Source organism: Pseudonaja textilis, chromosome 2 (genome assembly GCF_049901715.1).
Source record: "Pseudonaja textilis isolate UNSWEBS1 chromosome 2, rPseTex1.2, whole genome shotgun sequence".
Classification (NCBI taxonomy): domain Eukaryota; kingdom Metazoa; phylum Chordata; class Lepidosauria; order Squamata; family Elapidae; genus Pseudonaja; species Pseudonaja textilis.
This window is the reverse complement of record NC_141991.1, coordinates 4,314,427-4,327,207: the sequence shown is the minus strand read 5'-3', so window position 1 is coordinate 4,327,207 and position 12,781 is coordinate 4,314,427. Positions and strand designations below refer to the sequence as shown.

The 12,781-nt window shown below is 45.3% G+C and overlaps 1 protein-coding gene across 7 annotated transcripts in view; it reads right to left on the bottom strand.

Moving 5' to 3' along the window:
• Nucleotides 1–3,394: 3,394 nt before the first annotated feature.
• Nucleotides 3,395–12,781, bottom strand: part of LOC113450369 (uncharacterized) — a 57,336-nt gene continuing 47,949 nt past the window's right edge. The window contains exons 1-5 of one of the 7 annotated variants that reach the window (XM_087927931.1): nt 12,118–12,289; nt 10,078–10,194; nt 9,288–9,370; nt 8,218–8,344; nt 3,395–7,652 (exon numbers count right to left, since the gene is read on the bottom strand). In XM_087927931.1, coding sequence (XP_087784057.1) covers nt 5,731–7,652; nt 8,218–8,344; nt 9,288–9,370; nt 10,078–10,174 — 2,229 coding nt within the window. In that variant the 5' untranslated portion in view covers nt 10,175–10,194; nt 12,118–12,289 and the 3' untranslated portion in view covers nt 3,395–5,730. Of the gene's footprint in view, nt 7,653–8,211; nt 8,345–9,287; nt 9,371–10,077; nt 10,195–11,792; nt 12,290–12,781 lie in introns of those variants that run through there. The other 6 variants (XM_087927928.1, XM_087927930.1, XM_087927927.1 and 3 more) reach the window with 6 other exon arrangements.

The following is a 12,781-nucleotide window of genomic DNA, read 5'->3' as shown; positions in this document are numbered from 1 at the left end:
TTTTCATGTGTCCCGTCTGCTTTACTTGGGATAAAAATGCCACATGAACTGCCATGTGGCATTTTTTTGAAACCAGAATTATATAACCACTAAGGAATTCTCCACATCTCCAAAACTTAATTGAGAGATGGGCCTAATTTGACTGATTGGAAATTTAAATCTGTAATTTCCTTGTTGTATTTTGTCCAGGAATAGCAATATCATATGGTGAGTTCCCAAAGGAAACTTGCATCCATCAGTGATGATGGCTGAGACCAATGGTAGAACAGCTCCAAATGAGAAACTCTTTGGAGGGAAGCAAGGACAATTTTGCTAATGAGGTTCCCTAAATATCTATTTGCATCTCCCAAACTCCCATCAGGGAGAAATAGAAGAATTCAAGCATGTGAAGGTCCCTCCGTCTTCCCCAAAAGAAACTTCTCTGACCCGGGGCCCTTCCTGTTTCTTCTCCTCTGCCAGGCTCAGAAGGGATCTTCCAGCCACTGACACCGCTAGCTCTCCTGGCTCTTCCAGCCTCGGAATCGGAAGGAGATGTGAGCAGGTGGTTCCTTTAGGTTTCCTTCTCTCCTCCCCCCTACCCCATTCTTGGATCTCCCCCCCTCCCCATGCACAGCCAAGAGTAGCTTTGGGGTGAATTTCTCGATCCCCCCAAGCCTCAGAATCTCGTTTCTCCCTCCTGGGGAGGATCTAAGTGGTGGGACCTCCACCTTGCCTGCCTCCACTATATTCCCAGGGAGCAACTAGCCGCCGGACTTACCAGTACAGGCAACACATGCGCAATGGCAGTCGGTCGGATGCCAAGAGTGTGGCCCCTGGGATGAAATCACGGAGGTGGAGGCGGCTTTGGAGGCTACGCAGGGCAACCTCTACCCGGAGTTGCACCTGCTCTGCAGAGCGAGCTCTGCAAGCGGCATCCGGGAGAAGCCAGCTGGAGATCGTGGGCCTCCCTGGCTCCTGGTGCAAAAAGGCGACTGGCAGAAAGTGACCCGGGAGTGGTTTCCGTCGGAGTCCCATCGACTCTCTGTCTCTCTCGGTTTCCGTCTCTGACTTCACATAGACACTCAGAGCGACAGAAGGAGGGAGGGGAGAGAAAGACCCACACCATCAAAGCTTAAAAACAGACCCGGAGAAAGTGAAAGGGTTCCCAGGAAAGAAAAGTGACTTTCCCTTCTGAGAGCTGAAGCCACAGGGGGCCCCTTCTCTTCCCCGGAGACCCAACGAAGGTCCACGGGAACCCAAGAAACTCTGAGCGAATCTCCTTTCTGGCTGCCCCCCAGCAAAGGGAGCAAAGCCAAAGGAGCCCCCCACCCCCCCACACAGAGTCCTACTTGGCTTTGGGTAGTTTTTCACAGGAAAGAAGCAAAGTATGTATGGAATTCTTAACAACTGCAATTAAGGATCGTGAGAAAAGTGGGGAGGGGAAAATGACAGCCATTCCTCTAGAAGACGGAGATAAGCCTTTAAAACATCCTCATCGCCAGAGGCGTCTCAGGCGTCCAACTTCCCAAGAGGTCAGGGAAACAAGGTCATACAGATAATCCCCTGGAAAGCAAGAATGGATGTTGCACTGGAAGGCTAGAGACACGTGTCACGGGGGTCGTGGGAAAACCAAGGGAGCTGTGGCTGGAGGAGACCTCTAGATTTGGGGCCTCATCGGCTAGCAGCCTGGGCTTTCCACATCTCAGCAGTCCTTGCCTTCCCCGGACATTGCTTCGTTGAGGGTCCACCTGCTTCCTCTTTGGGACACCCCCCCCCCCAGTTGAACACGGAAAGATCCCCCCAGTTTCGCTGCACACACAAAAGCTTTCTCAGCAGGGGAAAAGTCACAAGAGATTCTGCCCGGAGACAGATGACTCAATAGAAGGGAGGCTTCCCATTGGCGTAAGGCACCCCCTGCCCAATTCCACTTCTCCCCTCGCTTGGGGGAAGCCTCCATGGGCTCCGCCTGTTGCTCTGGTAGAGACGTCGGTTTGGGAGCCCTGGAAGCGAAGTGGGGGAAGGAGTAACGGTAAGGGTGGGGGAGTGTGAGGGACCACTGATGGTGGGGGCGGGTGGAGAGAAGTGGACTGGGACCACCGTCCAGGTGAGACGTGAGCGAGTACTCCTCCCCTTTCCTCTTGGCCACGCCCCTCCTAGTGCGATTCCCTCAGACGGAGAAGCGGGAAAAGTGGATCCGAGAGGAGTGGGAGGAGCCTATTCTGGCGGGAAGATCGGAGAGACAGACGCCTCTCTGAGGGAAGCGCCACCATCGGAGGGAGGGGGCGTCTTCGGGGTCGTCAGGGACGGATTGGACACCTCCTTTCTCTGGGTCAGTCACTGAATTGCGCCTCCTTCTGGTCCCCTCTTCTCCCTCAGGGGCTCTCTTCGCCTCCCCAGTGTCCCCCTCAGGAGCCCCTTTCCAGCTTCTCTGATGGGTTCCCCTCAAGGGACCCTTTCAAGTCACCCCTCACTGAGACGAATGACCTGGAAGATTCCCAGATCCCCACACTGGATCCCCTTCAAGCCCTCGGCCTTCACTCGCCCCCCAAAGACCCTTCAGAATAATGGCGGTATTCCTCTCAGGGGTTCATTTTCAAAGAGGAAAGAGTGGAATCACTGTCTGGACAATAAGGAATATATTGGACTTATTCTATTAACACATTTTTAATGATATATTGGCTCACGGCCTGCTGGATGTGCTGGTCAGCTACTGTCCCAGCCATATGGAATACAAGTGTGCTCAGTAGTGCACATCACATGCCTCTCCCCACAACTCTGCCTGCTGCTGGTGCTGACACTGCCATGCCTTTTTCTTCGAGGGCCAGCTTCAGAGTCTCTGCTGCCGGACACCTATCCCCCTGTGCAAACACGCACCTGAAAAACCAATAAGTGCAGCCGCCATGGAAATGGTAAGGGGCCATTCCGCATGTTTTGGCCCTGCCCATCCCATCCTGGCAGATGTTTTTGTGGGAAGGGGACTCTCGGCACACATGCGGACAGCCCCAGCAGGCACGCGTGTGCACAGGAAGCGACAGGCACATGTGTGCACAGACTCGGACTACCCCATCCTGGCATCTGCCCAACTCCTCCCCTGGAATGGCATGGGCCAGGCCTGTGTGTGTGTGCGCTCGCCGTATCCTACGCACATGCATGCCCGCTGGGACGTGATGGGCCGGCAAAAGCAATGCAGCCCAGCGCATTTGGAGGACAGCCCCATGGGCCGGGTCTGACCATATCGCCGGCCTTATCCAGCCAATGGGCCTTGAGTTTGACCTCCCTGCTTTAGATGGTTTCATATCACAGTGGAACCTTTTACACAAATTAAGGGCACTCCTGTGCTGCATGTAGCCCTCAATCTCCCGTGCTATATGTAGCCCTGATGTGGGTCATATTAATAAGGGAAATAAGTTTCTTTAAAATTTTATTTATACATTTTTCTTTAACACACATAAGTGCTTAGTAAACAGTGTATTGTCTAGGTCAATTTATTTGTACATAATAATAAAAGATTCACTTATACCTAGTAATAAACTTCCAACTTCTAATTTCTACCTCTATTGTCTAACCATTGGTAAAACAAATCCCATGTTAAAAACTATTGTGTGTCTTCTTTATCCTTTATCTTTAATGTTAACCTATCCATTTCTGCACAATCTAGTATTTTTATAATTATATTTTCATTTGTAGGAGTTTCCTCATTCTTCCAGTGTTGTGCAAATACAATTCTTACTGCTATAAAGATGTGTAGTATCAAATATATGTTCCCTTTGTCATATATTTCTGGCATTATATCTGACAAATATATTTCTGGCTTTAAATCTATACGTTGCTTTAATATTTTTTTCTCCAACATGTGTGTATTTTCATCCAATTTTTTTTTGCCTTTGGGCATGTCCACCACATATGGTAATAAAGAGCCCAGTATCTGATTACGTTTCCAACATTTGGCAGCAGGGGTGGGATTCAAAAATCCCAGCAACTGGTTCGCTGCCCAGATGCTTGGTGGGAGTGGCCATGATGAGTGTGGCCTACGGAAACGTCCGGGAGGGCCGTTTTTCACCTTCTCAAGGGCCCAGGGTCTTCCCTCAGGTATCTGGGAGGGCAAAAATGATCTTCCCCCAGACTCTGGAGGCCCTCCAAAAACAGGCTCATTTAGCAACTTCTAGTACTTCTGGTTTGGCAGTTTTTTGCCTTCCCAAGGATCCGGAGGCTTCCCTCAGGCCTCTGGGAGGGCAAAAACAGGCTCCCTGGGCTCTGGAGGCCCTCTGGAAACCAGAAACAGCCCCATTTTGCAACTTCCAGTACTTCCGGTAGGGCTGTTTTTACCCCTCCTAGAGCCTCTGCACAGACCCTGCACACTTACTTGCATTGAAAATGGGCCACGTGCAGACTCCTGGGAGGAACGGGATGGGTGGGGCCAGCTGGTCAGTTCAAATACCAGTTCGGCAAACTAGATGCAAATTTAACATCCGGTTCGCCCAAATTGGTCCAAACTGATAGAATTCCATCCGTTTGACGGACATGTTTCTAAAACACCTTTGCTTTGCAAACATTTTATACAGGTTTCCCTTATAGGTAGTTGCCATTGTCAATTTATAATTTGTATCCCAAAGTTTTTTGCCACCTATCTAATTCTATGGTATATCCAAACTTTTTGCCATACTATATTTCTTTCACTTGTTCATCTTCCATTTTAAGGTTTAATAGAAAGCTATATATTTTCTTTAATTCTTCATCGATCACGAACAGTATTATAGAAACCATGTGCCTTTGCATCTTTCTCATATCTCAATATTATTTGCAGGTGTGGCAACCATGCTAGCTCCACACCTTGGAGTTGTAGTCCCTGTTTTATTTTTAGTTTCCCTTCCTCATTCAGAATGTCTTGATATGTTACCATTTTTCCAAGTTTACAATATTTGGATGTATCAGTGCTTCCTTTGTGGAAAGCCAAATTGGTATTTTCATAGTTTTTTGCTCTATTCTTTTCCCCATACTAAGAGTAGAGCGCTTTTTTTACAGTATCTTTGAAAACATCTACACATTTTATTCTTTTCATACCACAAAAAGGCATGCCATCCCAACTGCAGATCAAGTCCCCTCAACAGTAGTAGTCTTCTATGTCTTAGATTTATCCATTGTTTCACCCAAGTTAGTACGGAAGCCTGGTAATAAAGCTCCCAATACAGCAACCCAAACCCACTGTTGTTTTTAGATTCTTACAGCATTTTCAGTCTTATTCTTGCTTTTTTTTCTTGCCTAACTTATTTCAAGATTATTGTATTTAGCTCATCAAAGTATTTTTTTTCTCTAATTTTATAGGGATCGTTTGGAACAAAAAAAAAAAACCCCTTCAGCAGGATGTTAATTTCTATGGCTGGTTTCACTTCTCCATGTCCAATTTAATTTGTTGTATTAATCTTTTATACAGTAGTTACCTTCAATTGTTACACATCTTGCTGTTAATTATATTCCAAAATATTTAACTTTCTTGACTACCTGAAGGTCTATATTCTTTGTCAATTCATATTTCTGTTTATCTGTAAGGGAAATAAGTTGATTGCTGTCCACAGGATATTTTTCTGCCCACTATGGATTCTTTTTTAAGAAGCATTCTGTTTTCACAAAAGCTCCTTCTGCATTCCATACATTTCTATATCCCTCTGCTGTGGATCCTCTTATGGGAAGTAAGGTGACTTATAAAACTGAAGATCTCCCCACATTCCAGGCATTTATAGAGCATTTTGTTAATTAGGGCACCTGTCGGGATCCTGAGAGCTCTCTCCTGACGTGGGTCCTGTTATGGTTCGTCAGAGACCTATTGGCAGCAAACGTCTTTCCACACGCTGTGCACTTATAAGGTTTTTCTCCAGTATGGATCCTATTATGGAAACTAAGTTCAGTGCTTCGGTGGAAGCTCTTCCCACACTCTAGACATTTATGGGGTTTCTCTCCTGTGTGGATGCTTTCATGAGAAGTAAGATTAGTCTTGATCGTGAAGCTCTTTCCGCACTCCAGGCATGTATAGGGTTTTTCCCCCGTGTGGAACCTTTTATGGAGGATCAGGTAACTGCTGTTTTTGTAGCTCTTTCCACACTCCAGGCATTTATAGGGTTTTTCTCCCGTGTGGACCCGTTTATGGGAAGTAAGAGAACTCTTTACACTGAAGCTCTTTCCACACTCCATGCATTTATAGGGCTTTTCTCCTGTATGCACCCGTTTATGGGAAATAAGGCTACCGCTTTGCTTGAAGCTCTTTCCACAGTCTAGGCATTTATAGGGTTTTTCTCCTGTGTGGACCCGTTTATGGGAAATAAGTTGACAGCTTTGCCTGAAGCCTTTCCCACATTCTATGCATTTAAAGGGTTTTTCTCCAGTATGTATCCTTTGATGGGACGTAAGGGAATTCTTCCTAATGAACCTTTCCCCACAATCCACACATTTATAAGGTTTTTCCCCTGAATGGATCCTTCTATGGCACATCAGATAATTACTACTGGAGAAACCCTTCCCACATTCTATGCATTTATAAGGTTTTTCTCCTGTGTGGACCCGTTTATGGGAAGTAAGGAAATTCTTCCTACTGAACCTTTGTCCACAATCCACACATTTATAAGGTTTTCTCCCTGTATGGATCCTTTTGTGCAGTATCAGGTAACTACTACTTCTGAAGCTCTTCCCACACTGTATGCATTTATAGGGTTTTTCTCCTGTGTGGACCCGTTTATGAGAAGTAAGAGCACTCTTTACACTGAAGCTCTTTCCACACTCCAGGCATTCATAGGGTTTTTCTCCTGTGTGGACCCGTTTATGGGAAACAAGCTCAGTGCTTTGCCTGAAGTTCTTTCCACACTCCAGGCATTTATAGGGTTTCTCTCCTGTGTGGATCCGTTTATGAGAAGTAAGAGAACTTTTTACAGTGAACCTCTTTCCACACTCCATGCATTTATAGGGTTTTTCACCTGTGTGAACGCGTTTATGGGAAACTAGGCCATTCCTCTGGCTGAAGCCCTTCCCACATTCTAGGCATTTATAGGGTTTTTCTCCTGTGTGGATCCTTTTATGGGAAATAAGGTTACAGCTCTGGCTGAAGCCCTTCCCACATTCTATGCATTTAAACATTTTTTCTTCAGTATTTAACCTTTTATGAGAAGCAAGGGAACTCTTCACACCGAAACTTTTCCCAATATCCACATATTTATAAGGTTTTCCCCCTGTATGGATCCTTTTGTGGGATTTCAGACATTCTCTGTCCTTGAAGCTCTTTCCATACTCTGGGCACTTACCAAGTTTTTGTCTGGTGTGGATCTTTTTATGAGACGTTAAATTACCTCTCCACCCAACGCTTTTTGCACAGTCTACACCGTTGTAGACACCGTTATTATTGCTGAAGTTCTTTCCAGTTTTGCAGTGATTGCTAATATTGGGGTTTGCTTTGAGTCTTTTTCTACTTTGACATTTCCCCGTATTTTCTTTGGGGAAATCACGTTGGGTCAGGAAACGATCCATTTCCACACATTCAAGAATAGGTTCTTCTCTCCGGTTGTGTTTCTTTTCATGTTTCCTCCTTCCCCGCTTATTTGTAGATGTCTCCCCAGGAATTTCAGTTTTGATTATTTGCAATGGCACTAAATTTGGCTCTTGGTGAATTTCATTCTTCTGCGCATCAAATGCTTGTGGGGGGAAGAAAAATAAATTAGAATAATCTACATCCTCCACTTTGGTGTCCCTATGCTTAGATTTATGTACTACTGGACATATGTGGAGAAAGCAACAAGGGAAATGACAGCATGAATGTTAATTATTAACTTAAAAAACTAGCATGGCTGCTCATCTAACCCTTATTCTTGGCAGTTAAAAATTTAAAGCAAAAGCAAGTCTTGACATCAGGATGTGGCACACAAATTGTCTCAACTGTTGACCCACCCAACTTGCATTCAATAGGACAATATATGTCATTGCAACCCAAAGCAAGACAAAATTTGTTGCTAAGTAGGACAACTGTAACAGGCAAAAACATCATCTCCCTTAACATCTTCCCAATAACTCTGCAGTAATGACCCAGGGCCCCAGGATGACCACAAGACAGAATGTCAACCCTTCTTAGTCACCACTGATCTCTTTCTGCTAAATGAAACTGCTATTTAGAAGACCATGAAGGGGAACTGGAATTAATGTAAGAGGAAAAAAGAAGAGATGAAATCATTTTTAACAAAGTACGTATAGAGGAACCTTTACTTAAAGAGGCCACCATCCTAGATATTTCCAATATGACTTCTTGATACAGGGCTTTCTGGCTGGGATCAAGCAGCAACCACTCTTCACTGTTGAAATGGATGGCCACCTCCCCAAAGGACACAGGACCCTAAAGAAGGAAGAATCCCTGTGAGAAGACTCGACAGTTTGCAAGATCTCCTTCAATCTGCAAATCCTAAAAGCAGAAATGTCTATGGAGATTCTCCGTCATCCATAGTCAGAGTTGTCCCACGGGTGCTTTTTTCAAGAGTTAATTGGACTTTCTGGTTTTTCTTTGAAGATATTTCATTTCTCATCCAAGAAGTTTCTTCAACAACCAGAAAATCCAGTTGCCTCTTGAAAAAAAAAGCACCTTTGGGACTAAAAGTCCTTGTTTGGACATTTCCCAAAGGGGACTCAACATATTATATGATAAAATGGCCTACTGCTGACAGCCAATTAGAGCATGTTTTATCACCTCGACTGACTCTGCTGACCTTCAATATAATCAACCTGCCTTGTTCAAGTGACATATTGTGCTTTACACACACCATCTACCAGTGGCCCCAACATTTCATGATGTTTGCAAGAGGCTCTGTGGGATTTCTGACATAGTAACTTAAACGGTCCTAAGGATAATTTATATAAAATGTTTTATAGGTGGCATTTACCACCAACAATGTTGGAAATGTAACCAGACACCCAGGACATATTATCATATATGGCGGACATGTGTAAAAGCAAAGAAATATTGGACAAAACTACATACATGTTTGGATTTGAAACAACACATGATTTTAAGCCAGAAATATTTTTGCTAGGCATAATACCTGAAAAATATGACAAAGGGAACCTATATTTAATATTACATATCTTGACAGCAGCAAGAAGTGTATTTGCACAATACTGGAAACATGAGGAAACTCCTATGAATAAATGATATATTATTCCTCACAGCAAGAAGCTGAGATGGTGAAAATGATTCTTTTATCCAAATAAAAGAGATTATATTTAATTTTGTCTCTAGCTTGAAATCGCTCCTCCATATAAGCTGCTAATCTCTTCCTTCCTACCTGAGTCGGGAATCCAGCAGATCTTTCAGCTTCACCAATAGGAGGAGATGATTCAGTGGACAACGGTGACTCCATTTTGTCCGCTGGGAAGGAGAGAGACAGGGTGGAAACAGGAGAGGGTTCAACTACATCTTTTCTCGCTTGAAGGCACAAATTAAAATTTTTTTCCTGTTTGGCCCAGGAAACCTCCATTTTTGCCTCTTCTACACATTGCCTTTCATAGGCTCGATCATGGGAGCCAAGAATGAAATGAGAAGACCAACCCCACCACACGCTGAAGAACAATCCTCAGTTGGATTGTTCTCCTAACTTTTTGGAACAACACATGGAATTTTTTACAATCCTCAATCACTGTAAATGCTCTCCCCCCCACCCCCACTCTCTGCAGTTTGAAACCAGAGCGATTTGTGATATTCTAGCAACCCAAGAAACATGCCTGCAAGGACAAGTGGTGTTGGAAATGGCCCAGCAGGGATCTGTGTGGGAATTTAGTCAAAACTATCTCTTAAGGAAGGCCAGAAATAAAGAAAAATCTTTCAGGATGGAGGAAGAGGCAGAATGCATCAAGGTATTCCCTACTAGAGTCGGTTTTCTGTGAAAGAGAAACAATAAGCTTGCTCCGAAGGGAGGAAATTCCTTAAATCTTCTAGCTGGAAGAGGGAGTCATATCTTTCTTATTGGGTCACTTTCTATCAAATCCAACAACTAAGACAGAAGAAGACACAGAGAATTAAGCGTAACTGGAATCCTTCCAAAAAACCTCCAACCCAGTAGAACAGTCTCCCCTTACCTAGTGAAGTATCCTGAACTTGACTTCTATCCTTGGGGACCCCTCTGAAAGACAGATCAGGAGAAAGATTTGTGTGATCCACCCAATTACTCTCCATCTATGGAGGGACCTCAGAACCTGAAATATAAGCAAAGGAGCTGTAAGAGGACAATACAAAAGAGGATCTGAATATTATTTTCTGCCCACAAAACCCTTGTGTCCGTCAGTAATGATGGATGAGCCAATGGGAGAATCACTCCAAATGAGATACTCTTTGGAAGGAAGCAAGAATAATTTCGCTAATGAGTTCTCTAAATTTCTATTGAATAGAATTCTTTATTGGCAAAGTGTGATTGCGCACATAAGGAATTTGTCTTGGTGCAAATGCTCTCAGTATACAAAACAGAAAAGATACATTCGTCATGAGTCAAGAATCATAAGGTACAACACTCAATAAGTCATTGGGTACAATAAGCAATCAAATCATACTAGGAAACAGTCAATATAAATCGTAAGGATACAAGCTACAAGTTACAGTCATACAGTCACAAATGAGAGGGGATGGGTGATAAGGAATGATGAGAAGATTAATAGTAATGCAGACTTTGTAAATAGTTGGACAGTGCTGAGGGAATTATTTGTTTAGCTGAGTGATGGCATTCAGGAAAAAAACTCCTTGTGTCTAGTTCTTCTGGTGTGTAGTGCTCTATAGCGTCGTTTTGAGGATAGGAGTTGAAACAGTTTATGTCCGGGATGTGAGGAGTCTGTAAATATTTTCACAGCCCTCTTTTTGGCTCCTGTAGTATGCAAGTCCTCGACTGAAGGTAGGTTTCTAGTAATTGTTTTTTCTGCAGTCCTAATTACCCTCTGGAGTCTGTGTCTGTCCTGTTGGGTTGCAGAACCAAACCAGACAGTTATAGAGGTGCAGATGACAGACTCAATGATTCCTCTGTAGAACTGGATCAGCAGCTCCTTGGGCAGCTTGAGTTGAGTTGGCGCAGAAAGAACATTCCGTGTTCTTTTTTGATGACGTTTTTGATGTTAGGTGTCCATTTTAGGTCTTGTGATATGATAGAACCTAGAAATTTGAAGGTCTCTATTTTTGATACCGTGTTGTCTAGTATTGTAAGAGGTGGTAGTATGGGAGGGTTTCTCCTAAAGTCTATCACCATTTCTACGGTTTTGAATGTGTTCAGTTCCAGATTATTCCGGTTATACCATGAGGCAAGTCATACAACCTTCCGTCTCTATGTGGATTCGTCGTCTCGAATGAGACCAATCGCTATCAAAATCATGTGTCAAAGTTCAGTATTTTAACAGATGGATTGTCTGAGATGCAGTCAGTTAGGGAGTATATGGGGAGAAGTCGAGAAAGCACACAGCCTTTGGCTGTGCTAATTGTACAGATATCAGATGTGATTCTGCCTAGCTTCACCTACTACCTCCTGTCTGTTAGGAAGCTTATGATGCACTTACAAGCGTGTTCAGGTACCGCTAGCTGGTTTAGTTCAGTTAGAAGAAATGTCTGGAATGATGATGTTGAATGCTGAACCGAAGCCTACGAGGGCTCTTGCCTAGGTATTTGGAGATTTGAGATGTTGTAGGATGTAGTGCAGAGCCACATTAACAGCAACATTGGCTCTAAAAATATTGGCAATATTAATGTCCAAAACTCCATGAAGGAGAAATGGAGAATTCAAGCATGTGAAGATCCCTCCAAAAGAAACTTCTCTGACCCGGGGCCCTTCCTGTTTCTTCTCCTCTGCCAGGCTCAGAAGGGATCTTCCAGCCACTTGCACCCCTAGCTCTCCTGGCTCTTCCAGCCTCGGAATCGGAAGGAGATGTGAGCAGGTGGTTCCTTTAGGTTTCCTTCTCTCCTCCCCCCTACCCCATTCTTGGATCTCCCCCCCTCCCCATGCACAGAGTAGCTTTGGGCCGGATTTCCCGATCCCTCCAAGCCTCAGAATCTCGTTCCGTCTCCTGGGGAGGATCTGAGTGGCGGGACCCCCACCTTCCCCGCCCCCACCAGATTCCCAGGGAGCAACTAGCCGCCGGACTTACCCGAAAAACGCAATCGGAGTGGAGCATGCGCAGTGGGCTAGCAGGCGGCTGAGAGTGCGCCCCCTGCCGCCCGCTGGGGGTGAAATCGCAGCTGTGGGTTGCTTTGGAGGCTTGGCAGGGTAGCGTGTTCCCGGAGATGCATCTGCTCTGGAGGGCGAGCTCTGCAAGCGACATCCGGGGGAATCCAGGCGGGGACTGTGGGCCTCCCCGGGTCCTGGTGCAAATGGCGAAAAGTCACCCGGAGGGGATTCCGTCGGATCCCACGGACTCTCTGTCTCTGTGTGTCTCAGATTCTCTCTCTCTCGGTCTCTCTGTCTGTCTCTGTCCCTTTTCCCAGGGAGGGAGGGGCAGGAGTGGACGTAACTCGAAGCAGAGGAGATGGGGCTGTAGAGGAGGCTGTAAGTCCTCAACTTACAACAGTTCACGTAGTGAGCAAAGTTGAGTTCAGCCCCATCTCCTGGCACTTCTGAGACAACATCTGGCAAGAGGACCAGATGTGGTCTCCCCTCCACGCGCCATGCCCGACCGTATAATTTTGCTGTGCTCAGTCCAGGCTGGTTGGGGGCCGCCAAGAGCTTCGTGGCTGGGGGGCTTTGATTGACCGAGAGGTGATGGGGCTGTGACGCAGTGGTGCCTCTTGGCTTCTCTGAGCCCCCTTTGTCCC